The sequence below is a fragment of the Silene latifolia genome, chromosome Y (genome assembly GCF_048544455.1).
Source record: "Silene latifolia isolate original U9 population chromosome Y, ASM4854445v1, whole genome shotgun sequence".
Classification (NCBI taxonomy): Eukaryota; Viridiplantae; Streptophyta; class Magnoliopsida; order Caryophyllales; family Caryophyllaceae; genus Silene; species Silene latifolia.
Window position 1 is genome coordinate 410,416,652 of NC_133538.1, and position 27,754 is coordinate 410,444,405.

The window sequence follows — 27,754 nt, forward strand, 5'->3', positions numbered from 1 at the left end:
ACAATTCATCACACTCAAAGTATATGAAGTGTTATACATCATTACTCATTTAATTGATCTGGTAGCGGAAGCAAGTGAAATCAATCAAATAGGTTCAACTCGATTGAACTAACCATGAATCTTATCAACATAAGACTTCTTAGTTGGCGCTAATATCATGTGGATTTATCTACATAAATCTGGATATTAAAGATGTATAATATTACTCCAAAAGTCTTAAATCATTCCCAATGATCAATATGTCATCCACATATTAGACTAATTAAAATTACCGTAACTCCCACTAAACTCCATGTATAAACACAACTTCTCAACTTATCGAGAAAAGTTTTATAACATGATCAAAACATTGATTCCAACTCATTGATGTCCTACTTAAGACCCTCTCTTAAGTTTCACATTATCTTAGGATTGCAAGAATCTACAAAACTCAAGATATGTATTGAATACATTCCTTCTAATTGAAGAAGTGAGTTTTAGATTCACTCGCTATATATCTCATAATGAAACACAATCCCTAAGAAGATCCAAATAGACTTAAGCATTTCAACTAGTGCAAAACTCTTTTCCACCAATCAAGCTTTGATATCTAACAATTCACCTGGAATTTATTTCGGATTTTCATGGCTCTAAGCCTTGTATTGAGTTGTGACTTAAACATTCTCATGTAAGTCATATATTCATTACTTTCCAGAAGTAACTTGAATCAAACAATTTCTTTGTAAGTTGTAAGCTCTTTACTTTCTAAAAATAACACGAATTCATCATCTTCAACAAGTGATGAGTTCAACCTCCTAGGTTTCGAAGAAACAACATCATGTAGCCAAGAAAATACAGTTTCTTGCGACATACAATTTTTGACACAATTCTTTTGTGGCTCTTGAATATTTTCTCCCACTTTATCTTCTAGAAATAAACTTGTATTCTAGAAAGACAGTTTCACGAGCCACAAATTCGTTATACTCGTGATTATTGTAAGAAAAATGAGCATTTATTTCTTGTGAAAACTTACAAGCATGGTACCTTACTTTTTCATATCTCATATGAATCGATTTAGATTTTGGTGGTAAAAATATATTTAGACAAAATGATAAAATCCCCAAAAAGATCAAGTAACTTGATTAAAGTCCAAACCATATCGAATAGCGTTTGAATTCTTTATCCAACCACACATTATCCCATAATGCGTGCTAAGAGAGATTAAATTGTGATACTATATTACATTTCCTTTGGCTTATATCAAAGTCTTTACTTTGATAATCCCATCACGACTAAATCGTGATTCTTTGAACTCTTTGAACTTCTTCAAAATTTCTCTTTTTACCTTATGAAGTGAACACATTAGTGTCAACTTAAATCGTTGGTAAAAGAAAATGATCAACCTATTCTGGATCAATGATTTACAACCTCGATCTCCTTTTCAACTCAGGTACGAGACATCTTGCTTTGAATACAAGATACGCATATACCATAAGATTAACAATCTAATGGTTCCAAGAGTACTCGATAACTCTTTGCATTCATCATTTCAGAATTTTATGGTTTAATCTTGGGTTACCAATTTGAGTCTTGCAGCATCTACATGATATATTATTCTAGTTTGGTTTAGAATATAATCACCTTTGATAATGGGCTAGCCATACATCAAATCATGGTGTATAGGGTCACAAAAGTGAAACCTCTTTTGTATCTTAACAAAATTATATTCTTATTTAGAGTTTATTCACTTAATAGTCATAATTAAGGTATAAATATAAACCCATAACTAGATTGAGTACACAATGACTCTATCTCTCGACATCATTGTTGCTAGTCGTCATATTCTAATCATCCTATGTATCAAATACAATGATGAAAACCACCATTGGTTTCTAATAATGAAGAAGTAGTACTAGCAAAGTTTATGTCAATCAAATAAACATTTTAAAGAAGAAGGTCCCATTAGATGTCCCACAACTAACTTGCTGATTCTTCAATAATTTGGGGTAGTTTCCATTCTAGCGTCCAACAATTAAGACAATGAACACTTTATCAGTCGGGATTGATAGGTTTAGTATCGTTATTCTTAATAACTTTACTTTTACCATTACCTTGTATCAATTCCATTCTAATTTTACTTCTTTAAACCTCATCCTTTTCTTAACGGTTTAAGAGAATGCTCCCACTCATTTTAATGAGTCTTTGCTTAGATAAACAAAATTGAAATTCATGAAGACTACTCTTCATTCGTTTGTTTAGTCTTAAAACTTTCATTGAAGTGGTTGCGGTATTTTGGTCAATTACGATTTCTAACAAATCTAGTCACCAAAATGATTTAACGTTTCAAGGTAATTAACTCAATTAAGCATATGAGAAACAATTCATTGTAAGTAGATATGTTAGTCAAAAATCAAAAACCCTTTTGACCACGAATAACTTTTATCTATACTCTTCACAAGAGATCCTTGCAATGGATAATACGAGGTTTTTAGAAGAAAATTCAAATTTGTCTTTAGTTACGTTGTTTTAATGGAGATTTGAACTAAAATCGAAATGATATCGTATATAATTTGTGGTAAAGAATTAGAACAATATGATTAACGGAATAATGAAAACAAAACATTTATCGTTATAATAATACTTGTAAATAATTTAACAAGTAAAGCATTCACATAGTGACCTCTACCCAACTATGATAAATGATTCCAAGATCCAAATTCATATTAACTTGGGCACGCTTTGGCGATACAACCCTCATCAATATAACTCGGTGGATTAACTCTTAAATCGATTCTACTTTTAGAACTCTTGGTCGATAAAATTACATTAATATTTATCTTTAGCCCAAAACACATCCGGCTATGGTCGAGAATACTTTTGTTGAGGTCAACCCAAATTTCGAATAAATGTGTCCATGATCCAAATTCACATTAACTTGGGAACGCTTTGGCGATACAACCCTCATTAATATGAATTCGGTGGATAGACATTTATCACCCACTTCCCCTACGTAACAAGGTTTGTACCCCGGTTTGGCCGAGCGCAATCCCTCACGAAATAGGTTTTCATGGTTTCTAATTTTTGGTAAGGCTAAGTCTCAATTGTTTATTTAGCGAGAGGTCATGTCAATTTATTATCTATCATGTTTTAAGTGAACTAAAGCGGAGAACTACGATAATTGTAATTGACACGGTCGATAAACTCGATTTAAAATGCATGTTTAGTTATGGCGGTTTAGCGAAGCATGCAACATATAAATAAAATGCAAAGCATAAAAATAAAATTCTAGTATGGCCTTCCTAAAATAATAAATCTAATAAAATATTACAAATTCAGAAACCAACTCCTTTGGTCCCTTGAACTTCGGTCTTGACACGCATCTCGAGGTAACACCGTCTTCATGGAAAACTCCGAGAAATTACAAATAATAAATAAAAATTACATAATTTCCTATAATACATTTGTAATAAAAATAAATCTATTAAATTACAAAACGGTGATACGAGATCACAATAATTACAACCGAATCGATATTTCCATACATTTCGGGTAATATCAATTTAAAACTAAGGCCATACTAAGTAAAATTACATAATTCAAAAATTACATAAAATTAAAATATGACAATCATAAATAAAATGCAGAATTATAATATGTATGAACATGCTTAATTTTATGCTAAATCGCCTTTTAAGAGCCAATATCGTATATTATATTGGTTTTTATGGATTTGCGTGATTTAACTTATTAAAATCACAATAATTACATAAATTCATATTTATGTACAATTTAATTACCCTAACCATGTTAGGACTCAAAGCTTAGTCTTCACTAACCTATGACAATAATTCAACTTGATTTCTTAATATTGTTCATTATGGACCAAAAATACAAAATTATGCTATGACCATTAAAATATAAAAATTTCAAATAATTTCAAAATTTGAAATTTAAAACTCATGAACATTCTGTAAAAATACCATGACACTCATAATGTTCAAAAATTAGGTTAAAATTTTCGAAAATGTTTCGAGAAAAATAATGTTGCGGTTTATCGGTTTTAACAAATATGACCATTAAAATATGAGAAAATTTATTTTCATCAACTTTTCATTTTTAGATCTGAAATATATGATAAAATGCAACATGTAACGTTTTTCTTTAGTCATGAAGTATGTTTTGGCATTATAACTAATTATAGTCACTATTTATGTGATTTTTCATCAAAAATTCATAAATCATGCAAAAGGACTTCACTATAGCCAAAAATTTTACACACATCTTGTAAAATTTCATATGACAACATACTAAATTTCCATGACCAGATTCGAAATATAACTCATATTAACCTATTTACCCATTTAAATACGATTTTAACTTATAAAATTCATATTTCGAGCAAAACAACTTATTTTAACATGAAAATTTACAGGCCATCAGTATGTATTACAAGTGGAAACATATCCAAAAACCACTGGAAAATTCGTAGTTTATCTATTTTTCGTCCAAAAATGACATTTTTCTCATAAAAATCACCTTTTAATGCCAATAATATATAAAATGAACAATAAAATCCATAATGAACGAAAATATCCCAAATATATTTTAGGACCATAAACTTTAACATGCAAAGTGATTTCATGATATATCATAATAAACACAAAATTACAAGTTTTATTTGTTAATAAGATTAACTCGGAAAAACAATAAACCGATTTGCATGCAAACAACTTAAGGCTCTGATACCACTTGTTAGGATTCATTAATCTCATTAGTATACATATTCATATATGAATTAATTTATTTGGTCATAAAATAAATACAAGATCTTATTCATGCAAACATAAAACAAGGTAGAGAAGAAATCGTCGCTTCTTACATTGGTGTTTCGGATTTATTGGGCACCAACAAGATCTCCTACTTGTTAGTTCTTGAGCTTTCAAACAATGGATGAACAAAGATTCAAATTATAATCTCTCCCAAAAGTTTATACCCAAGGAACACCCTTAATAACTAATATTATTATGAACTAGTAATAATACTAATCTTACTTAAAATTTGGACACAAAAATATTGATTTTGTTCTCCTCTATTTCGGTTAAGAGGAGAGCATTTTATGAGTTTTGTTTCTCTAAGTTTTTCACAAAATGTAGAGAGTTCTATTTTTCTAACACTCAAAAATCACATACATCTTTGAGTTGTAGAATGAATGAATAATAATAGAAGAGAAAACTCCTTCTATTTCTTATGGTTGGCCGAAATAATAGCCTTGTGTAGCATGCCCAATGCTTTTCAGTTTTGTTCTTCACAAGAGACTAGGCATGCAACCCTAGTTTTAGGTTTGTTCTTCTCAAGATGTTTAGCCGTGAATGCCTACACCCTAGGGTTATGATTGTGTTTGTAGAATAAAAAAATTCAAACAAAAACAACCCTAAAACCCCTCCAATTTTTTTTTTTTTTTTTTTGATGACGAGGGGTTGAATCCCCCCGGGCACATGCAATACCCTGCAAACCACGTGTGCCATGTAAGACATCCTTTAGGATGACAGGTAACCGCAGCACTCCCGTGTAGGGAGTCGAACCTGGGACCTCTCAATTCGTTGCCATTGCAACGCTTTGAGGCACTCCCAAACTCCACTACACCCAAGCCACTTTGGTTCATTTTATTGTTGTCATTTGTCAATTTTGTCATGTGTCACATGTTACATGACATGTTACACTATAGTGTATTTTTAACATATTAAAAATCAACATATTAATAAAATATGTCACATACAAAATTTAACTAGTAATTCTTGATTACTTGTACCAAAATGGTTTATCAAATTATAAATTACAACAACTTGTATTTATAATAAATTATCCATTCTGTTTCAATTGTTTCGTAACAATAATTCAATCTAAGTAATAAAACAATTTGATTACTTAGACCGTATCTTATTTAATCGAATTACAATGAGATACGTTAATATTCTTCACAAAATCATCCGTCAATTTTAAGCAATTTAATTAACTCGTATCGACATACGATTAATTAAATGATCAATTAAGAGTATTTCCCTATAGGTATGACCTAAGGGGATCAACTGATTACCACCGTCGCACGACAGTAATGTCAAACTCTAGTCTGTCAATCATTACCGATATGTGTTGACCAGTTGACTGTAAAATATTAATTCCCACATGTATTCTTAAATATGAGATTTAAACATGTGATCATTATGATCGACAGTTGTGATCGCATTATTGTCGGTGGACACTTATTCCAACATGTTTAACATTACGCATATAAAAGGAATATATCCAACTTGCAGAAATCTTGAAAACCTTGTTTTTTATCCTCATCAGGGGCGGCCATTGGAAGTTGGGGGCCCTGTTCAAAATACTATTTAGAGGCCCTTATTATGGTGATCTCGTATTTCTCAATGCACCTCGGCAAAATTAAAATGTAAAATGATACGGAGTGGATTTTATTTTAAAATATACTCCCTTCGATCCGGTTATTTGTTTATTTTTGCTTTTGGCAAAAAAATTAAAGAAAGAGGAGTAGACCATATTAAGTGTAGAGGAACAAACCGTCTATAAAATGAATTCTCGAAATAAAAAAACAAGTAAATAATTGAATGATACACCTAAAAATGGAATCGGTAAATAAATGACCGATACGGAAGAAGTATACCTTTAAAAAATATTAAAATTACGTCGTAAAAGTAAATTAATTAAAATGCCATGAGTGAGATACGGAGTAGGAGTACTAATTAGAAAGGTAGTAATAAGGGAAAAGAATTGAGTCATTAATAAAAAAGAGGAGCTTGCCAGGGATTGAACCCATAACATTTTGCATTACCACAATGAATAGGAAAGCCACCGCTTGCACAAAGAACATTGATGGCAATTTCGCTCGTTAATTAAAATATAAGTATACAAAAGTGTTTTTAGATGAGGCCCTAAAAGCATTTGGGCCCTGGTGCGTAGAACCAAATTGCACGGTATATGGGCCGCCCCTGAGAGTCCTACTACTCTTACCTATTTATGTTGAACTATACATCATTCTACTCTATAAAAGCCTTTGTTATTGTACGTTCCCTCTCCCCTCTCATTATCAGTATTTTGTTTAATTTTGTGACTAATTTAATAGGAATTATACATGTGTAAATTGTAGTTTTAGATTTATATAGCCTGATCTTTGAATTTTGACGAATTTATTTATGAGATTTGTTTTTGTTCCAGTAAATGATGATACATCCAGGTTCGTGGCTATTCAACATATTATTCATTGGTAAACATTAATTTGAGGTGGGAATTGTTATATCTTCATGTTAAGTTACATAATGGTCATAATATTTATAGCCACCATATCAAGTTGCGTAATGTGAATGATGTTGTTATGAGGGGAGGGTAATGATAATTTTCCAGTGGTAATTTTACAGAAGATTCGTAACAAAAATGCATCAAATTACACCAAAATGAAGATTCATACATATATTATTTACGATTGCGAAAGTGAATTAATTTAACGAGAAGGGGTCTGGGACTACCTTTCTTTTGTTTTGATTCCTATATATTTATGTTTTTTTAACTTTTTTATATGTGCACGATATGTTTTTTTTTTAAGATTGATTTATAACGTTCAAATCTTCGCCTACAACGAACCTTTTATTGTGAGTATTATATGTAAGACCGTCTACTGTGATGGATGTTGACATTGAGCTTTGGTCCGTGACCGATTTCAGGATGAGTAGAATGAGGAGCCTAACTCCAATAATGGCTCCAAGCACCTGAAGATAGTATGCATATAAAAGTGTGATCCACCATGAGATAGGATTGATGTGTTCTACAAATTTTAATACAGAGCAATGATTAACGTACAACAATCTGAAAGAATGAGAATAAATTTTCAAAAAGCCACGCAGAAAAGCAACCTGCCCTTCAACTCCAAACATTCCTTATTGGATGGCGTTGGAGCATGAAGGTCATGTACGATATAAAAGTTCTCCAATTAAAACAAACTTCTTCTTTATAAAGGAGAAGGCCATGTAACATGAAAGATATACATTAGTTTTCCAATTAAAACAAACTTCCTCTTTATAAAGGAGAAGGCCGGGCTACATGGAGAATATACATTAGATAAGGTTAAATGCTAAATCATATTCGGCATTGTATTTGTCTAACGATTACTTATGGTTCGATGCAGCAAACACAACAAACGATAAGTCTAACCAGCAGACAATAGTATGCTAAGGAATACTGGGCTACTTTATCCCTTATTGTTGCTCCTCATAATTTTCCGAAATCTGATTTTTAACGAGCAACTTTTTCTGTAGGATGTAAAAAGATCATTAAAGGGACGAACGCGGGAAAATGAGGTGTAATAGTCAAAGATTCAAAGTTAAAAGTAAAGTCTATATGATAATATACTGAGTATCCATATCAACCGTAAGTTTTTTGTTTCAATTTATTGATTGATCGAATTGACAATATCGTTAATTTAGACAAATAAAAGAGAATGAAATGAAATACCCCCATAAACGGCAACAAAATCAAAACAAATTTAGATAATCAATGGATCATTGAGCGAGATGAGATAGAAAGAGCACCACCATATGATTCAAGGCTTCAAGCAGATATCAATCAACTGAACCATAAGGCAAAACCCATAGCAATTTCCACATAAATTACTCCAACGAACAAATGTATCGCAATTTAATACATCCTTCAATTCTTCAAATTCCAATCTTTGTTAATACTTAATATGTAAGTCATATACAATAAAATATTTCCTATACCAATTATAATATAATTTTTTTTACGCTAAATTCTGTTTATAAATAAAGTCTGCGAGAATGTTAGGATACAACCTGTTTTAAAAATCGTAAATTTTATAACTATTTGGTAGATATAATTTGTAGAATTTCTTATCTATTTCAAACAAAATTTAAATGTTAATGAGAGTTCTTATCATATCTACCGAAATTCTATCTCTATTATTAGTAATAGTAATTGTATTAAAAGCCTAACCTTATATTCTCATCCAATAAGTCTCCCTTGTGACGGATATACCCGTCACAAGTTTGTAATGGGTATCCATCACAAGTTTGTAATGGGTCAAGTATCTCCCACTTAGATAGATAAGACAAGCTTAGGTAATCAATAGTTAGTCTTTACCTATTCATGTGGGTATTATTTGGCCCATCTGTCCATCACGAATGAGAATGTGTGTATTCTCATATTCGTAGAAGAATTAAATGTATGCACATTATTTTACAACTCAAAGTCTAAAATATAAAGTAGTGGAACACATTATTGTTACAAATTGTTTTAGTATCCGTGCAACGCATGGACATGAAATCTAGTAATAAAATAAAGCAAACCTTTCACATTTCATTTCTCCTTACACCATATTTATGTCTATATTAGACTTTCTACCATAATCTATATGTCATATTTAATTACATACGATAATATCTTAAACCACTCTTGTATAAAGTAGAATTATAATTATTGGTAATCAAGCAAACCTTGTACATTCCATTACTCCTTACTCCTTATTTATGTTTATATTAAATTTCATAATAATGAAAAAAATGATGCTCAAAACTCAAAAGTCATGAACCTTGATTCATATTTATATTTATATTAAATTTGATAATAATGAAAAAATGATGCTCAAAAGTCATAAACGCATGCTTAATTGTTTATATTTTTGTTGGAAGGCATAATTTATAAACCAAAATTCTTCCTATGATTCTATTACAATTAAGGTAAATGTAGAGGCCCGGTTCAAAATACTATTTAGAGGCCATTGGAAGTTGGGGGCCCGGTTCAAAATACTATTTAGAGGCCCTTATTATGGTGATCTCGTATTTCTCAATACACCTCGGCAAAATTAAAATGTAAAATGATACGGAGTGGATTTTATTTTAAAATATACTCCCTTCGATCCGGTTATTTGTTTATTTTTGCTTTTGGCAAAAAAATTAAAGAAAGAGGAGTATACCATATTAAGTGTAGAGGAACAAACCGTCTATAAAATGCATTCTCGAAATAAAAAAAAGTAAATAATTGAATGATACACCTAAAAATGGAATCGGTAAATAAATGACCGATACGGAAGAAGTATACCTTTAAAAAAAAAAAAAATTACGTCGTAAAAGTAAATTAATTAAAATGCCATGAGTGAGATAAGGAGTAGGAGTACTAATTAGAAAGGTAGTAATAAGGGAAAAGAATTAAGTCATTAATAAAAAAGAGGAGCTTGACAGGGATTGAACCCAGGACATTTTGCATTACCACAATGAATAGGAAAGCCACCGCTTGCCCAAAGAACATTGATGGCAATTTTGCTCGTTAATTAAAATATAAGTATACAAAAGTGTTTTTAGATGAGGCCCTAAAAGCATTTGGGCCCTGGTGCGTAGAACCGAATTGCACGGTATATGGGCCGCCCCTGATCCTCATCTTAATTCTCTCTTAGCGTTTTTTATTTTTATGTTCTTCTCCTATATGTCCAATAAACTTTTTGTTTGCGATAATAATATGTATATTAACTATTATGTCAATAATACTAATAATACAATTCGGTTGAATTTCAGGTACAAGATAGTAAATTAATTGTATAACATGATTTTCTAATTCATACGTGAAGCAAATCTTCCAATATTTCTATTGGAAAAGGTATGTGTTCATGGAGCAAATCTTCAAATATTTCTATATTTAGATGTGAATTCATTTGCTTCTCTTTTTTATTCATTGTCAGGGAATTTTTATCAAACGATCGATTGGAATTTGGAATATAATGGAATGAATAGTAGGTTTGGTTTTGTAAGTGACAATTGACAAAAACTTTTGTTAGACGACTCAAGTAAAATAAGATTTACAATTGGTTAGTGAAGTGTCTCCAGACTCCAGTACATGATGTGGTAGTCTACATGTGGCGATTTATACAAATATATTACTATATTATTGACTTGATAGTTTTTTGTTGGATCAGAGTAAAGAAGATACTTGATGTCTTAGATTCACTAAAAGGATACCTATAGTTACGAAGTATTTTTTTCGTGGTAATGATGCGTGCATATATAACTTATGTATGTGTCTATGGAAGCAAAAGTTTACGTTGAATATTGTGGGGAGGTCTCTGCGAAATTCGCAATATTTAAAGGTCAACGTAAAATTTGCAATATTGTGGAGTAATTCACATAGAGAACTCCATATATGGATTATGGGTAAGAATGTAGGACTTCTAATTTTCTAAATATTGTCGGAAGATGCACATAGACTTCTTATCATTAAAGTTAAAAAGAGTGGTACTGAATTTCTCGATGTTTTCTTTTTGGGACGAGGTGGCATAAATATGGATCTTTAGTTTAATGAGTGTTAATCATAGAAAAAGAAATACAAAACTATATATAGACAAATTTACTGTCTCACAATAAGTTAAATTATAATATTTTATAATTGAAAGTCAAAGTGAGTTTTAAAGTGGTCACGATCACCAATAAATTAGGTACTTTCTTAATCAAGACGGGTATAAAATGAAAGAGTCACTTTGAAGATGATAAACAATAATATGATTTCAAAATAACATAATATGCCACGAAAAAGCGGTCTCTCACTTTTCTTAGAATACGTTTTTTTCCTATACTCAACTTAACTACTACGGAGTATGTAATTTGTCACTAAATTTCATTGAGGATCAATATATTAATCGTCTTCTTTATTGTGCTCAGTTTGATCTAAACAAAGTTCGTGGAAAAAAAAAACGTAATTGGTATATGCAACTATGCATGGTAAATTGGTAGTAACTAGGACACATAATGAGTATGATCAATATTTAACTTCTACGGAGTATCAATTTCCATCTTTTTATTTTATGATGATTCCTACACATGATAGGGCATCAAAATTAAAGTATATGTCTCAAACTCCACAAAGAATTAAACATATATTTCCTCCGTCTCGGTCAATTATTATTCTTTGGTTTTGATACAAAGATCAAAAAAAGGAGGGAGTCAATTATTAGATGACAAATGAACTAAATTGGGTGTGAATGATCAAACAGCTCATCAAATTCATTCCTAAAATATAAAGGACAACAATTGACTAAGACACCCAAAATGAAATAGGACAACTAAGACACCCAAAATGAATAGGACAATAAATAACTTAGACAGAGAGGGTATTAAAGTATTAATGCTTAATAAATACTTAGTGGACTGATTTTAAGTGTGTTCATTATTTCTGGAGCTATTCTCAATTTATTCAATATCGTTATTTTTATAGGCAACTTAGGTTAGTCAATTAAATCTTTACTATAACTTAGCATATTTTGTAAAAAAATGTTTAATGCATGGCCGTGATATGTATAAAAGGAGCTATTTCCGAGTAAAGAGTCCCAACATTTTCAAACTCTTTCGAGCAATGCGAGAGAATTCAACTTTGTTAAAAACTAATTAAATGAATTATTTTAAAAAATTAATCAAACAAGTTTTTAATAGGAATATAATACAATAATCCGTATCTCTGTAATTTTGCTTTATTTTTATTTTTTTCAAGAGGGTATAACTGTATAAGCATTGGATCATACATATCATATGTTTACTACCGTTGTAATGTAAAGTCATGCGCCGTACATAACAAATAAGAACAATCCAGTAAGCTATCAGAACAAGGCCAGCAAGGGATGCAAAAATCATGGGGTTTTACCAAAAAGTTACGCGACTTAGGAATTACATATCAAGCAAAACCTGAAGTTCTAAATAATCTACTGATCAAATAAAGTGTCATGCAAATAATGTAGTGGAGAACTGGAGATAGTGAAAACATAAGATATCGTGCAAGATGACTACCTTCAAATGTCATCAAATATATATTTGTAAATTTCTCCCCGTCCCGGTTAATTGTTATCTATTTTCATTTGAACTGTATTGGTCAATTGTTATTTAATAATCTATTTTTCGTAAGGTTTAAACAAGTTCACAATTGGACAAACGATATAGCAAGTGATCGAGATGGAGAGAGCTTTGTTTATTCTATTTTTAAATAGGTGGAAAAGTTAAGCTCTTTTAAGTTAGTTCAACTCCTTAAAAAGTTAAAACTCAATTTATACCCATTTTTCTAGAGTTATGCTCATATAATTTCAAATCCCGTTCTATAAGTTTAGTCCATATAAGTTAATCTCTTATAAGTTCTGTTCGGAAAAATTAAGCTCCTGTAAGTTCAGTTCAACTTTTATAGGATTGCATCATAATAATAGGATACTACAAATTGGCCCGGGCATTAAATCTAGTATATTATTAAAGGAACTTTTTTTGAGCGATTACAGAGAGTCCACCCTTTACGAAATACTCAAAGTAATAAATTAATGAAAAAATAACTAAAATTAAAAGGAGTTGGGTCGATCTCTAATTCTCTATAGCAATTGAATTACGCATGTCTATCCTATAACAATAATATATTAGTTAATAATAATAATAACTAAAGGGTTATTATGACTTCCCAAATACTTCCATGTTTCCCATTACTTATAAAAGAGATGATATTATAATCCATTCTGCTCTCATTTAATTTTTGTTAGCTTTTTTCTGCTTTCTTTTTTTCCCGCACTTTAGATGAACCCTTTGTTTTATAATACTATACATAAAAAAAATACTAAGGGCTCATTTGGTTGGCACATTAAAAATGGGGGAATTGAAAAATCCCATGAATTGGAAAAATGGGAGTTGTTTGTTTACCCAAAATCCCATGAATTCTATTTTCATAGGCATTCTCAACTCCCCCATAATGGAGGAGTTTAATTACCTATCCCCCGGTAGTTGGAAACTCCCATGTCAATTTAACTCCCGAATGCCAACCAAACGTGTTTTAGGCGATTCACGTGAATTGTCCAATTCATATGTTTTGTAAAAACATGCAAAATTAATTCCCATATGGCAACCAAACGAGGCCTAATAGTGTGTTTTGTTCAAAATTTCAGGTAGAATTTATTTACTTCGTGCGTGGAAGAAATCTTCAAATTATTTTATTGTAAGGTAAGTTCAATAATTCACATTGTGTTAGCAATTTTTATAGGTGTGACACAATTATTCAGTTATAACTCATATCATACGCTTATCTTACACACGATTAGTAATGCTATAGAAATATTATCTATAAAATTCAAGAATCCTAATTTCTCTCATACTCTATCATTGCGTTGGCCTACATACGACACTAACCAACATACTTCCATAAAGATTCTACTCATGTGTATATATAAGGGACTACCAACATAATTGATACGAACTTTGTACGTGAATTTTATTGTAGAGAGGACTTTAATCTATCGTATCTACACATATATAGTTTCCATTGTTCGTATTATTAGTTTATAATCCCTCCGTTTCGATCCTTTGTTTTAATCAAAAGTAAACAAATAGTAGGAAGGGAGTATATATTGTGACGATGCCGATGTCGTCATTGATTTTTTTATTATTGTTGGATTGCATATGATTTTTTATGTTTACGTTGTCTTTCTTTTTTTCTTTTATATTGTTCATTATATGTTACTTTTATTACTTTGTTTACATAATCTAATATTTTCGATAATTTTAATGACCAGGTCACGTTTATTTAATCTCACAGTTGAATTCACCGAGTTCACGAAGGTATGGCAAACTGTTACGAAACACTTTTGAGTGACGTGAGGAGTTCAACTTTAACGAACTCCCTAAAATAAATTTAAATTTAGTAATTTAGTAAAAAGTTAATAAATAAAGAGGATATTATTTGAATTTTACTTCAATACACCTAAACTTGAAAAAAAGAAAGAAAAGAAAATCGTGTCTCACAACTTGGCTACAACAAGAAGTTGATTAACTTACTACTAGTTTTAAACCCGTGCAAAATTGCACGGGTATGTATTTGTGTCAGTATTAATGTTTTTGGATGTATATTTGTTGTTACATTTCTATTGTACTTATCTAGTTGATCTAAATCTACGATCTACATAATTTATCATGACGATATTAACGTTGCCTATCATTCGTACTTGTAGAAGTAGAAATTACTCGGTAGCCTATCATTGTCATCTTCCGAATTCGGAGTGCGAGACTGATAGTAAAATTGCCAGAATTTTTGCTCCAAGTACATAAATCCTCGGTGATGAACGACTTTCTATACATATTTGAGAGGATTATTTTTTTCTAAAAAGAACATATTTTAAAATTTTTCGACTGTTAACTTATCGTGTTGTTATTATTAAAAAAATATTTATTACAACAATAGCGAATTATTTATTATAAAAATTTTATTAAAAAAATTTTAATCACTTGTAAATTAAATTAAATTTTTTTTTACAGTTAAAAAAATTAAAATTTGTTTTAAATTTTAGTTGAAGAAGACTAAATTAACTCGGTTGCCTATCATTGTCACCTACCATTTTCGGTGTGCGCGGTTGATAGTTAAGTTGCCGAGTTTTATATTCCAAGTAAATACTCCGTCATAAATGATTTTTTTTAAACAAAAATTTTTGTACCATGTACTTTTAAAAAATTATGTTGGGATGTTGTTGCTGCATGGCACAATAATACTAACCAAAATACATGAATATTTTATACTTCAAGTAAATACTCCGTCAAGATTTATTTTTTTAACAAAAATTATTGTACCATGTAGTTTTAAAAAATTATGTATGTAATTTATTTACGTTTTATGTTCGATCCCGTATATAAATGTAATTCCTTCTTGAAATTATGTAATTTTATTATTATGTAATTTTGTTTTAAAAATTATGTAATTCAATTTCATTTCCTCGCACTTGTAATTCAATCTGCGTATATGTTATTAATTTTATTTACACGGAATGTATAAAATTATTTCATAATATTAATTCATAGAATTTTTTCATAATATTATTTCATAGAATTTGTGTAAGGCGGAATTTATCGCATGTTTGAAAAGACGGAAATCTGAAGAAATAAATACATTGCACACTCAAGGGTCCCACCATTAAATGAATTTTCAAAAAAAAAAAAAAAACTGCATTAATGACGTGGCGCGCTGAGGATTGAGTATTGTCTTTTGTAATAATATAGATAAGATTTTTACATTATGTAGATTTATATTATAAAACATATAAAATATTCATATATCGTAGAATTTGCATAAGAAGATAGTTTAATCTCTAACCAATTGCGTACCAATTCGGAGTGTGTATGTATAATAAGGCTCTTATAATCACAATGGAGTTTAACTGTTTTTGGTGCGAACAATGGAGTTTAACTGTTGTTGTTCATGAAACACATATTTCATCATCAGTGCAGGAACATGAGCTCCCGCTATATAATATATGGAGTTTGACTGCATTACATCTTGACCCGCTAGATAATATGGATCTAGGAGCACAATTGTGTAGGTTACTGATCTTCTTGGCATGTAGCGTATTCAATATGCAATAATTCATGCAGTATTATAGATACCTGTATCTGTGGATATTGGAATTTACAGAAATCCCGACAAAACACCCGATGATGATAGGACACATGTTTAGTTATATCGCTCGTTAGCGGTTTCGTTTAGTGATGCGGGACAAGCGTTATTTGACAGTCTTATAATTTAAATGAAATTTAAATTATTTTGAAATAAATAAAATTATTTCATCGATTTTCAAATTTTCAAGTTTATTTAAAATTTAAGCTTTTATAATTTATTTGAAAAATAAATTATTGTTCAAATTTTTTATTTTAATTTATTTGAAATAAGATATGTGACGGTTTTATTTTATCGCTTTATTTTTAATTTGAAAAGTTAATTTCAAAGCGGTTTTTAACAAGTTTTTTAAACGATTTTAAGCTCGTTTTAAGATGATTTTAAGCTCGATTTTTGGACGGATTTTGACACGAGTTTTGAGGTTTGCTTTGACACAGCCCATTCCCCCCAAGGTCCCGGGTTCGAGCCCCCATAACAACACCCTTTCCCTTCCCTTTTTCCACCCCAAACCCGACACCAACAACTCCCTTTCCCCCTGTTTTTCCCGAGCCCAACCTGCAGCCACACACCACCCAAACACCAACCCAACCCAGCCAACACCGCACTCCCACCTTACCCATCAACCCAACACCTAACCTAGGTTAAACCCTTAACCAAACAAGCACCAAAACCCACCCAAAAACCCCACACCCGTACCCTATTTTGGGCAGAAAAACAGGGACTCCTCGAGTCCATTTCGAAGCCCTATACAACCCCTACTTCCTTCCCTATCTTTCCTTGCTTATTCCCCAAGTAAAGGAAGATATTTTCTCATCATAACCAGCTAACACAATCCTCTCATAACCGAAATAATCTCCCTTTCTCTATCTCTTTCCATAACTAACATATCCACCTCCACCTTCCTTATTCTCGTCCAACTTCCTCTCCCCTTCTACAAGCCAACCTTACACCAGCTATATGACCTAACCCTAGCACCCCTACCCCATTTCCTATATAAACCAACACCCACACACCATAAAACAGGACGAAAAAAGAGACAAAAACCACAACACTCAACACGGCTCAAAACCCTAGCAAATTACCATCAATCTCACGTAAGAAAGCTGCCCTAAACTACTGTCATACCCAGAAAAAAAATACAAGGTTCATACAAAGGATTAGATGAGCATTAGAGCATCGATTTGCTCTCTTGTTTATGTTTTCTCGCATTTTGGACAACCAATGTTCTCGTCCAATTCTCGTTGTTTTTAAATCATTTTTACTTATGTTTCTTGCTAAAGTTTGAATCTTTGGAGTCTAAGAATTCCAGGACATCTTTCGGATATAGATTTGAGCAAGAAACGAAGTCACAATCGTTGTTTGAAAATCGTTTTACGAAGTACAACAAAATCGCATTTTTCTGAACTCGTGTGAACTCCACCTGTTCTCACTCGTTTTAAATCATTTCAAAGTATTTTTTGCTTCTGGTTTTTTTTGCTAAAGTTAGAATCTTTGGAGTTTAAGGATTCCAGAACATCTTTCGAATTCAGATTTGAGTAAGAAACGAAGTCACAATCTTCGTTTGAAAATCGTTGCACGAAGTGCCTTTTACGCGAGAAAGTTTGTTTGTTTTTCGAAATTGTTTTCGTTAAATTGTTTTGAAATCTATTTTACGATCGTCGAAGACGCGCATTCTAAGCAAAGCTTGCATACGGGATCCCGAGTGGTGTCCAAGTTTACGTGTAAGTTGAGAGTGCACAAAATCCCGTCTCTTTCCTTCGTCTTTTATCTCGTGTTTGTCACGGCCTAAGGCCTTTTTTATCGCTTTTTTATCGTCTTTTAATTATTGTCTCATGTTAGTTAATATGTTTAGTAATTATAATATTAATGATGGTTAATTGCTGTTTAGAATAAATAGTATGCTAATCATATGCTTGTTTTATTTTATGAACATGATAGTTAGAATAATTGCATGTTCAGTTTATAAAATGAAACAATTTGTTAATTGCACGACGATAACATGTTTTAAATTAATTAAAATAAAATTTTAGTTAGTTTAATTCGTTCTCACATGTCTCATATTTTGTTTTAATTTTAATTATGAAATAATTAGTTTAATTCACATGTTATACGTGTTTTATTTGATTAATGATGCATGTATGTTATTTGTATCGTTTATCATTGCTAAATCATAAACTTGACCAAAGTAATATGTAGGATGCATGGTAAATGAATTAGACATTCATAGGTCATACAAAACCCGACATAGGACAATTTAAATGAATTTCTTTAAAGAATTTAAATGAATTCATCTTCTTTTATGACGATTTATCGCTAGTTGAATTGCGCATGCTTAGCATCCGATTCATTGCACTCGATGACTAGAATAGTCAACGTTGACCACCTGTTTTGGCCGTGTGATGCCTCGGCCTTCGTGCCTATTTTGGTTCATTTTTTTTGTTTTATTTAGTTATTGCGGTTTCATTTCAATTGTTATTGTAATTTAATGGTTGTAATTATTGTAATTAATTCAAGCAATGTAATTTGTACTTTAAATATGGGTCTAGTAAGTTCTCTATTTTAAGTCAATATGATTTTACAAAACCTTTCTTTTAGTTGGTTAAATCGAAGTATTTAATCAATTAAATCGAAGTGAGTGCGCAAAACGATGATGAAACTAAGGACGAAATGCTATGTGAGCCGTGGCCTCATCATTGGCACGTTTTTCAAAGCTTAAGTAGGCGTGTCAAGCGTGTGACAAGTGTCGTGTCTTAGCAATTGTATTTAGATCGAGTTGTATCTTTAATTCAATTGTTTTCAAATCGAGTTGACGAGAATCGTCTGGGTTGTAATAGTTATTTCCCCAACGGCTCCGCCATTCCCATCTAAGCCATGCTTGTGGATGCTTGTTAGTATAGTTCAAATCAACCTCACATGCTAAACAACTTGGACAAAGTAGATTAGGCATTAAACGATTAGAAACCAAGCTCACATGTTAGGATTAAAATGGTGTTTTGCATTCTCTTACAACGAATCGTAGCCATATCCAATTAGCCATCGTAGTCCTTTGTAGAGGCCGTTATTGCAACGGGCGGGGGTGGGTGTTTTATTAACGAACTTCCCATCACGTACTTTCAACAACGAACTCAAATCTCGTTTTCAAAATGGTTCCCAAATTTCCTTAAGTTTGGTGGCGACTCCAAACGATATTCAAACCCGTGGATTGCGATCAAATCCCTACATCCACATTTTGCCGACTCCGCTGGGGAGTTGTAACTGGAAAAGGAAAATGATGGCTAATAGGACTAACACCATGATTCATTTTGCATACATGCATCACCCATTCGAGACTTTAGGAGGGGCACCTCACCCATTGGGTCGATTTCAATGGTTAGGAGGTGACGTCCACTATGCTGATTTAAGTATCAAGATGGTACCACCGAGATCTCGAAGTACTTGCTCTTACCATATTCCACACTTCTGCTTATGGGAGGCTTGAGTTTCTTTGATAAGGTGGATCATTGGCATAGACCCAATTAGAGGATCGACCGAGACTGAGAAGAGTCTAGGTTTATGCACGACTAATATGTGAATACTTATGTGCTACATGATCATCCTCCATATTTTTTGAAAATTTCAAGCTGTTTGTGTCAAAACCGTTTTTTCGAAAAAAACCGTCTTCAAATCAAGCATGTTTTCAAACTCGGAATGCTGCCGAAATAGATGTAGGTTTTTCGACCAAAATGAGCTTTTTATAGCCGACATGCTGCCCATTTAAAACCTCATTTTCAAATCATCCAATTTCAAATCAATTCCAAAATGATCTTTTACCTTTCCCGAGCATAGAATATGTTTCGAGTCGAGTCTAGTCATGGCTTGGGTTCAAGTGAACCATGTCTAGTACACAACCCTAGTGGGTTGCCCAAGCCACCTCTTGGGTCTAAGTCAAGCGTGTTGACCATTTGGTCAAAGTCAAACCACCAAAACATCCCATGTAGGCCACCCGAGAAGTTTCCTTGAGCCTATGAACCATGTTTGGTTCAATCACGGGTTAGTCACACCGGGTCAATGTCAAGTCTAAGTCGAAACATTATTCGAGTTGAGTTATAGTCCTTGTCAGGTCTAGACCCCTCTCCCATGTGACCGCTTTACAAGTGAGCCACTTATTTCATTTCCTGGGTTGGGTTATGTCTTTGAGTCAAATTTGAATCAAAGGTCAAGTCTGTGAGTCGAGTCCTTGTTTGTGCAGGGGATTTTAATTCAAGTATTGATTGGTTCGGGGTTTTTCTTGTAGAAAGGCCGCCTTAAACCCGAAAGAAAGCAATGGAAGCTATCGTCGCTAAGCTGAATTAAACTGTGGAGATGATGATAGCTCGATTGGATGCTATAGCAGAAACTATGAGTGGGGAAAAAGCTGTTACCACCCAATCGGAAATATCTGAACTTAAGAAACGAATCGAGCTCATGAAAAGTCGATTGAAACCATCGGAGGATATCCGTTATGACCCTCCGGTCCAAGACCACCATCGGCCCAAAAATTTCTTTATAGGAAAAGTACTTATTGATTGTTTAAAGTACCTCCCGAGCCCGAAGAACGAAGTTCGATTCGGGGATTGCGGTACCGACTGCACGCCATACATTCTCCAGAATGGGAATGAAATCCATAGAATTTGGGACGATAATGAAGATGATATCTACCTTACCCAAGGGGCAATTATCCCACGAACCCAAGATGAAATCTTGAAGTTAAGGAAAGATGCCCTCGAGTCCAATCATTTGACTCGATCTGGGTGTCCCTATCGAGTTGAGAAGGCAAGCCACACCTCTATTTTCAAGGATGTCCTGGACAAGGCACCTCAAAAGAACCTATTTTTCACTTAATGAAGGGTCGACCTTAGAGGCTTCCCTAATTAAGCAGCTCCAAAAGACTAAGGCAAATGTCTCCATTTGGCAACTAATCTTAAGCTCATTTGAACACCGTCAAGCCTTGCTACAAGCACTAATGAACATGACCGTATCCCCAAGCACTACTCCAGATGATATGGTCACTTATGTCGCCCAAAGTCAACCACGGCTCACTAATGCCATGACCTTTTCAGATGAAGACTTACCTCCATTTGGGCCAAAGCACTGTTTGGACATGTATATTGTGGTGGTATGCCTCCAGAAACACATCCCAATGACCCTTGTCGACAACAGGTAAACTGTCAATGTCCTACCATTAAGAACTGCCCACGTGTTGGGCCTGGACAAGAAAGATTTCACTTCAACTACCCAAACGGTACGAGTATTTGATAGGACGATCCGTCGGGTATCTGGAATCATCGACTTGGTAATTCAAACAGGATCCATCGAAAGGAAGGCGGGCTTCCAAATTATCGATGTAGCCTCATCATTCAATCTGTTATTGGGAAGGCCGTGGATCCATGCTGTAAGGGCCGTGTCCTCCACCCTACATCGAAAGATCAAGATCCCTTTCAAAGATGGAAGCATCACCATTGACGCCACACCCATCGTGGTGGCCGGAGGGGATGTCACCTCCAAAGTAAGTCTCGAGACCACTAATGATACTTGTGGTTTTGAAGTTATAAGCATGATCGAATCCAACCTTGAGTTAGGAAACATGGACCTATACACGGGAAGTCACATTTGTGAGACAATTCTCAAAACGGGAAAGTACTTCGGTTTTTCTATGTACCCCCGAAGGGAGGACACGTTTGTGCTAAAACCGGCAGTCCTAAAAGGAACAACATTTAGGCTTGGATATGAGCCCTTTGAAAAATATCTTTTGACAAAGAATAAGAAATCGGCCGGAGGCCAAGAAATCGAAAGGAGCCATACCTATTAATGCTAAATGGGTATTTTGTAAGGGACGGAGAGGATGAACCATGTTTGGACTTTCCCGAACCCATTTATGACTGGAAGAATAAAAGGATGGTTCCTGGAATAGAAATATTCAAAGACTGTTACTACATTCCCGAAGACGTGTTAGTTGTGATACCAGAGAAGAACAATTCGATCCCTATCGAAGACGGGAGAGCATTGGGTCTTATTTTGGTGAAGAAATAAAGAAGGTAACGTCAAGCGAAGACTTGGTTAGCAAGATCCTTCGAAGTGACAGGTTCGATCCATCTACCCTCATCACTGATGTAGATCTTAAAAGGAATATCTCTGGATGGCGGAAAACCGTTAAATGGACTGACAATAGAGGACTCCTCTTCAAGTTGACTACGGGATAAGGAGAAATGTTCAAACTAGATGATGGTTCCGAGTCTGAGTCCAAGTTTGAGTCTGAGTCCGAGTCTGATAAGAGTCCTAGGTTTGAGTCTAAGGAATCAGGTGTCGAAGCCACCCCCTCCCAAGTCTTTCCTTTCAATGCACCCCTTTCTAATTCTGGTATTCTTGGGGCTGTTCCGAGTACCACTGTTGTCTTGCCACTGACCTCCTATCAGTTGGCTCAAGTGTTAGCGCATTTCGCGCAATTTCAAATTAATAATAATAAGATGAAATAGTTTGCTTGTGACTTGTTTTATTTACATTGCAATTCAATTTTTAAAAATAATTGTTTTAGTAGTGACATTGAGAATGAGGCCGAAGGCGAACAGGTTGAAGAAGAAGAGGAGGAGGTAGAACCACCTCCACAATTGGTCAAAGGGTTAGAAGAATATGACCAAAGAAACTCGGTGATCAAAGATACTAAAACTATCAATGTGGGAACCACCTTAGAACCACATGAGCTTAAGATAGGAACTACCTTAGATCCCATATAAAAACAAGGGTTCATTGACCTGCTGTTTGAGTGCAAAGATGTGTTTACATGGTCTTACAAAGACATGACGGGAATTGATAGGGAAATTGCAGAACACAGGATTCCGATTAAAGTAGGGTTCAAACCAGTAAAGCAGGAGCTATGCAGAATGTGTTCAGAGTAGTCTTTAAAAGTTAAGGAAAGAATTGATAAACAGCTCAAAGCCGGGTTCATCAAGGTGTCATAATATTCGGATTGGGTCGCCAATGTAGTACCAGTACCTAAGAAAGATGGTAAGGTTCGCGTGTGCGTGGACTTTTGGGATCTGAACAAAGCAAGTCCGAAGGACGACTTTCCATTACCTCACATCGACATTTTGGTTGACAATACCGTAAATCACGTATTACTATCTTTCATGGATGGATATGCCGGTTACAATTAAATTAAGATGGCCGAGGAAGACATGAGTAAGACAACATTTACTTCACAATGGGGAACCTATTGTTACACAGTAATGCCTTTTGGATTGATAAATGTCGGGGTAACATACCAAAGAACAGCAACGACGTTGCTACATGATATGATGCACAAAGAAGTTGAAGTTTATGTCGATGACATGATAGTCAAGTGAAAGAAACGTAGCGGCCATCTAGGAGCACTGCGAAAATTCTTTCAAAGATTGAGAAAGTACAACATGAGATTGAATCCATAGAAGTGTGCTTTCGAGGTCACCTCTGTCAAACTATTGGGTCATATCGTTGGCCACCGTGGCATTGAACTAGACCCATCAAAGATCAAAGCCATTATGGAAATGCCTCATCCCGAGATCGCGAAAGAAATTCGAGGTTTCCTGGGAAGAGTTCATTACATAAGCCGTTTCGTCGCGATGTTAACAATGATTTGTGAGCCGATCTTTAAGAAACTGAAGGTCGGAGAACATGTTATATGGGATGACCAGTGTCAGGACACATTCGATAAAATAAATAAAGTGTTATCTTCTCCACCAGTTTTGAGCCCATCAGTAGCCGGGCTGCCATTATCGCTATATCTAACTATCATGGATACAGCAATGGGGGTTATGTTAGCCCAAACAGTTGACAAAGAAGAAAGAGATATTTACTACAACAGTAAAAAGATATTAGACTATGAAGTAAAGTACACACCTCTTGAAAAGACGTGTTTGGCCCTAGTCTGGGCAACGAAGAAATTAAGACATTACATGCTTAGCTACAGTGTGAGTGTCTTCTTCAAAATGGATCCGATCAAGTACTTGTTTGAAAACCCAGTGCTAAATAGAAGAATGTTGAGATGGACCCTCATGTTATCAGAGTTCAATCACAAAATACATACCTTTGAAAGTGATCAAGGGAAGAGCAGTCGCCGATTTCCACGCCGACCATCCAATCGAAGAAACATAAGTCATTGACACTTGGTCATTTCTCGAACGAAACGTGGTACACGTCGAGAATGACATATGGGATTTGTATTTCGATGGAGTATCAAATTATATGGGATATGGAGTGGGTATACTTCCTATCTCACCAATATGTTAACACGTGCCTGTGTCCATCAAGTTGGATTTCAATGTCACAAACAACGCCGCTGAATATGAAGCATGTTTGCTTGGTTTACGTAGTGCTCTTAACTTGGGTGTGAAGAAATTGTTAGCACATGGAGACTCATCCCTTGTGATCAATCAAGTGGGTGGGTCATGGAAAATTAAGAGCAAAAGTTTGGCCCCATATCAAACCAGAATCGAAGAGTTTGAAAAATACTTCAAAGATATTCGATATGTTCACCTCCCAAGACAAGAAAATCAGTTTGCAGATGCATTATCAAAGTTACCTGCCTTAATCAACATTCCCGACCACATAGACAGTATGCCAATATGTGTCAAACGAAGATCGTCACCTGCCTATGTAAATGCAATCGATGATGCCAAGGAAGGTAAAATCGAACCATGGTATACAACCATTTTGAAATTCAAGGAAACAAGAGAGTATCCTCCCGACCTTGACACGCGTGGAAAGCGCGATCTACGAATGTTATTCGCCCAATTCATTAAGTCCAATGACGGGCAATTATATAAGAAGACGGCTCAAGGTGTTTTGTTGCGATGCATCGATAAAACAACAGCTAAAAAGGTTATGGAGGAAGTCCATGACGGTGAATGTGGGCCACACATGAACGCCCATATGTTAATCCGTAAGATCATAAGGCTTGGTTATTATTGGACAACGATGGAAACAGATTGTTGCAAATATGTCAGGCACTGTCATAATTGTCAGATATTCGTGAATATACAGCAAGTGGCAGCTTCTATGTTATACACCATGACGTCACCCTGGCCATTTTCAACTTGGGGAATCAACATTATCAGAGAACTGGAGGGCATTGTTTTATCATTGTTGCAATCGACTACTTTACGAAGTGGGTAGAAGCAAAGTTTTACCAAGTGCAAAAAGCAAAGCAAGTAGCACAATTCATTCAAAATGACATCATTTGCCGGTACGGAGTATCACATGAGTTCATCATTGATCACGGAACTCATTTCCAAGCTGAGACCACAATTATACTTGAAAAGTATAAAATCAAACATCACAAGTCATCACCATACCAACCACAGACGAATGGTGTGGTAGAAGCTGCTAATAAAACAATCACAACCATTTTGAGGAAGTTGTCTGACAACTATAGAAAGTGGCCAGAAAAGATACCCTTTGTATTATGGGGGTATAGAACTTCAATTAGAACAGCCACGGGCGCAACCCCGTATTAGTTGGTATATGATGGAATGGAAGCGGTTTAACCAGTTGAGCTGGAAGTACCATCCCTAAGGATCCTACTGGAAAGCCAGGTTTCTGAAGCAGATTGGGTTCAAGGAAGATATGATTCACTAGTCATGCTTGACGAGCAGCGTTTGAACGCATTGTACCATGTCCAACACTACCAGAAAAGGATAGAGAGAGCTTTCAACAGAAAGGTGAAACCAAGGGGAATTAGTGAGGGTGATCTAGTTCTCAAGTCGGTTAGAGCTTTGTTACTGTTAGGCCCAATTTAGCCTGGTCCGACTCTAACCTGGCCCGACTTTACTGGGCTGATTAAGGCAACCAGGGACCAGACAAATCTAACTACTATTTGGGAGATGAAGAGTATTACAGCATAAGTAGGCTACTAAATCCTGGAAGAAGAGCCTGATAATAAGTGCAGAATAGCCTGGCAGGGCATTCAAACAAACTGGATTAAGAAGATAAACAAGAAATGCAGTTGTATGAACTAATAATCACGTCCTATTCTCAAGGAAGACCAAGTCTAACTATGAGACTATATCATCCATGAATGTAGATGAGTAAAAGAAGAAAAGCTGAAGATTGGTTAAGAGTGGAACAAGTCAACCGGATTAATAGGGAGTGTGCCCTATTAATCCGGTAACAGCCCCGACAATGGAGAGGGACGTTGAGATCAATGCAACGTTAATATTTGTAGAACTATAAATAGCATAATCTAGCATTTGTAAGGATGATTCATTGATTATTACTTAGCTATTTCACAATTTACCTTTCATTATTTCCCGAATATTCAATTATATACACAAATTTGTATTCAGCTTATCCAAATAATACAAGTGATATTCTTTGTACTCAGTCTTTCCTCATTATTTACTCACAATATTTTTCCAAGCTTATAGAACTAGATATTCAAATTACTCTTTAATCAAGCCGGATCCATTCAGGGAAAATCCTGCTAAAACAATTGGCGCCCACCGTGGGGCATCTAGTTCTTTAATCAAAAAATTCCTTTTACCAATTTCCACTTAATATTCACATACAAAAATGGTGGAACTCACCTCAGAACAACAATTAGCGGCTGCCCTGGCCAAAATCAAAGAATTGGAGACAATTCAAGAGAAGGCGGCCCAGGCAGAAGCTACAATCAATAGGCTTAAGGAATCTGAGTCTAACCTAAAGAAGAAATTGGAAAATCAGGCTTCAGGCTCCAAGACCAGATTCGAGCCAGGAACCCCATTCTCATCCATTATCAAAAACATTGACTTTTCCAATTTTGGAACCCCGGAGAAGGATACCTTATCCGATACCCGGACCATTCCCAATGATGAAACAAACAAAACTGAAGCAGCAATAATGATGGCTATGCTTCAGGAAATTCAAAAACTCCACAACAAAATAGAAAATATACCTCGAGTGCCAGACCCTGTGGCTGAAGTAGAAATTGACAGCTGTAGATACCCGTATCCGTCGATATTGGAATTTATAGAGAACCCGACAACCACCCGATGATGATAGGACACATGTATTTATTTAGTTGTCATTGTCATTATTTGGGTTCGTTTTACGATGTAGAATGAGCGTTGTCGACGGAGTATTTTATTAATTTAAATGATATTTAAATTAATGTTTTTTTTAAGTAAATTCATTTTATTGTTTTATTTTGAATTTATTTTCTCAATTTTATTTTATTGAAAATAAAATAAATATTTGATTTGAAAAATCATTTTATGAGTATATTTGATTTGAAAAGTCATTTATTTTAATATGTTAATCGATTTGAAAAATCGATTTT

At 34.1% G+C, this 27,754-nt stretch overlaps 1 protein-coding gene across 1 annotated transcript; it reads left to right on the forward strand.

The window, feature by feature from the left end:
• Positions 1 to 24,068: 24,068 nt before the first annotated feature.
• On the forward strand, positions 24,069 to 25,611 carry LOC141632316 (uncharacterized). The gene is made up of 2 exons (XM_074444874.1): positions 24,069 to 24,407; positions 24,748 to 25,611. The coding sequence occupies exons 1-2, from the start codon at positions 24,069 to 24,071 to the stop codon at positions 25,609 to 25,611; spliced, it is 1,203 nt and encodes a 400-aa protein (XP_074300975.1).
• The last annotated feature ends 2,143 nt before the right edge of the window (positions 25,612 to 27,754 follow it).

What these genes read in the sequence shown, in the direction of transcription:
- LOC141632316 (XM_074444874.1), top strand. Translation starts at nt 24,069, where the DNA reads ATGATTTGTGAGCCGATCTTTAAGAAACTGAAGGTCGGAGAACATGTT. An exon ending in ATTACATGCTTAGCTACAGT is followed by an intron (nt 24,408 to 24,747) that starts GTGAGTGTCTTC and finishes GTGTCCATCAAG; the next exon opens with TTGGATTTCAATGTCACAAA.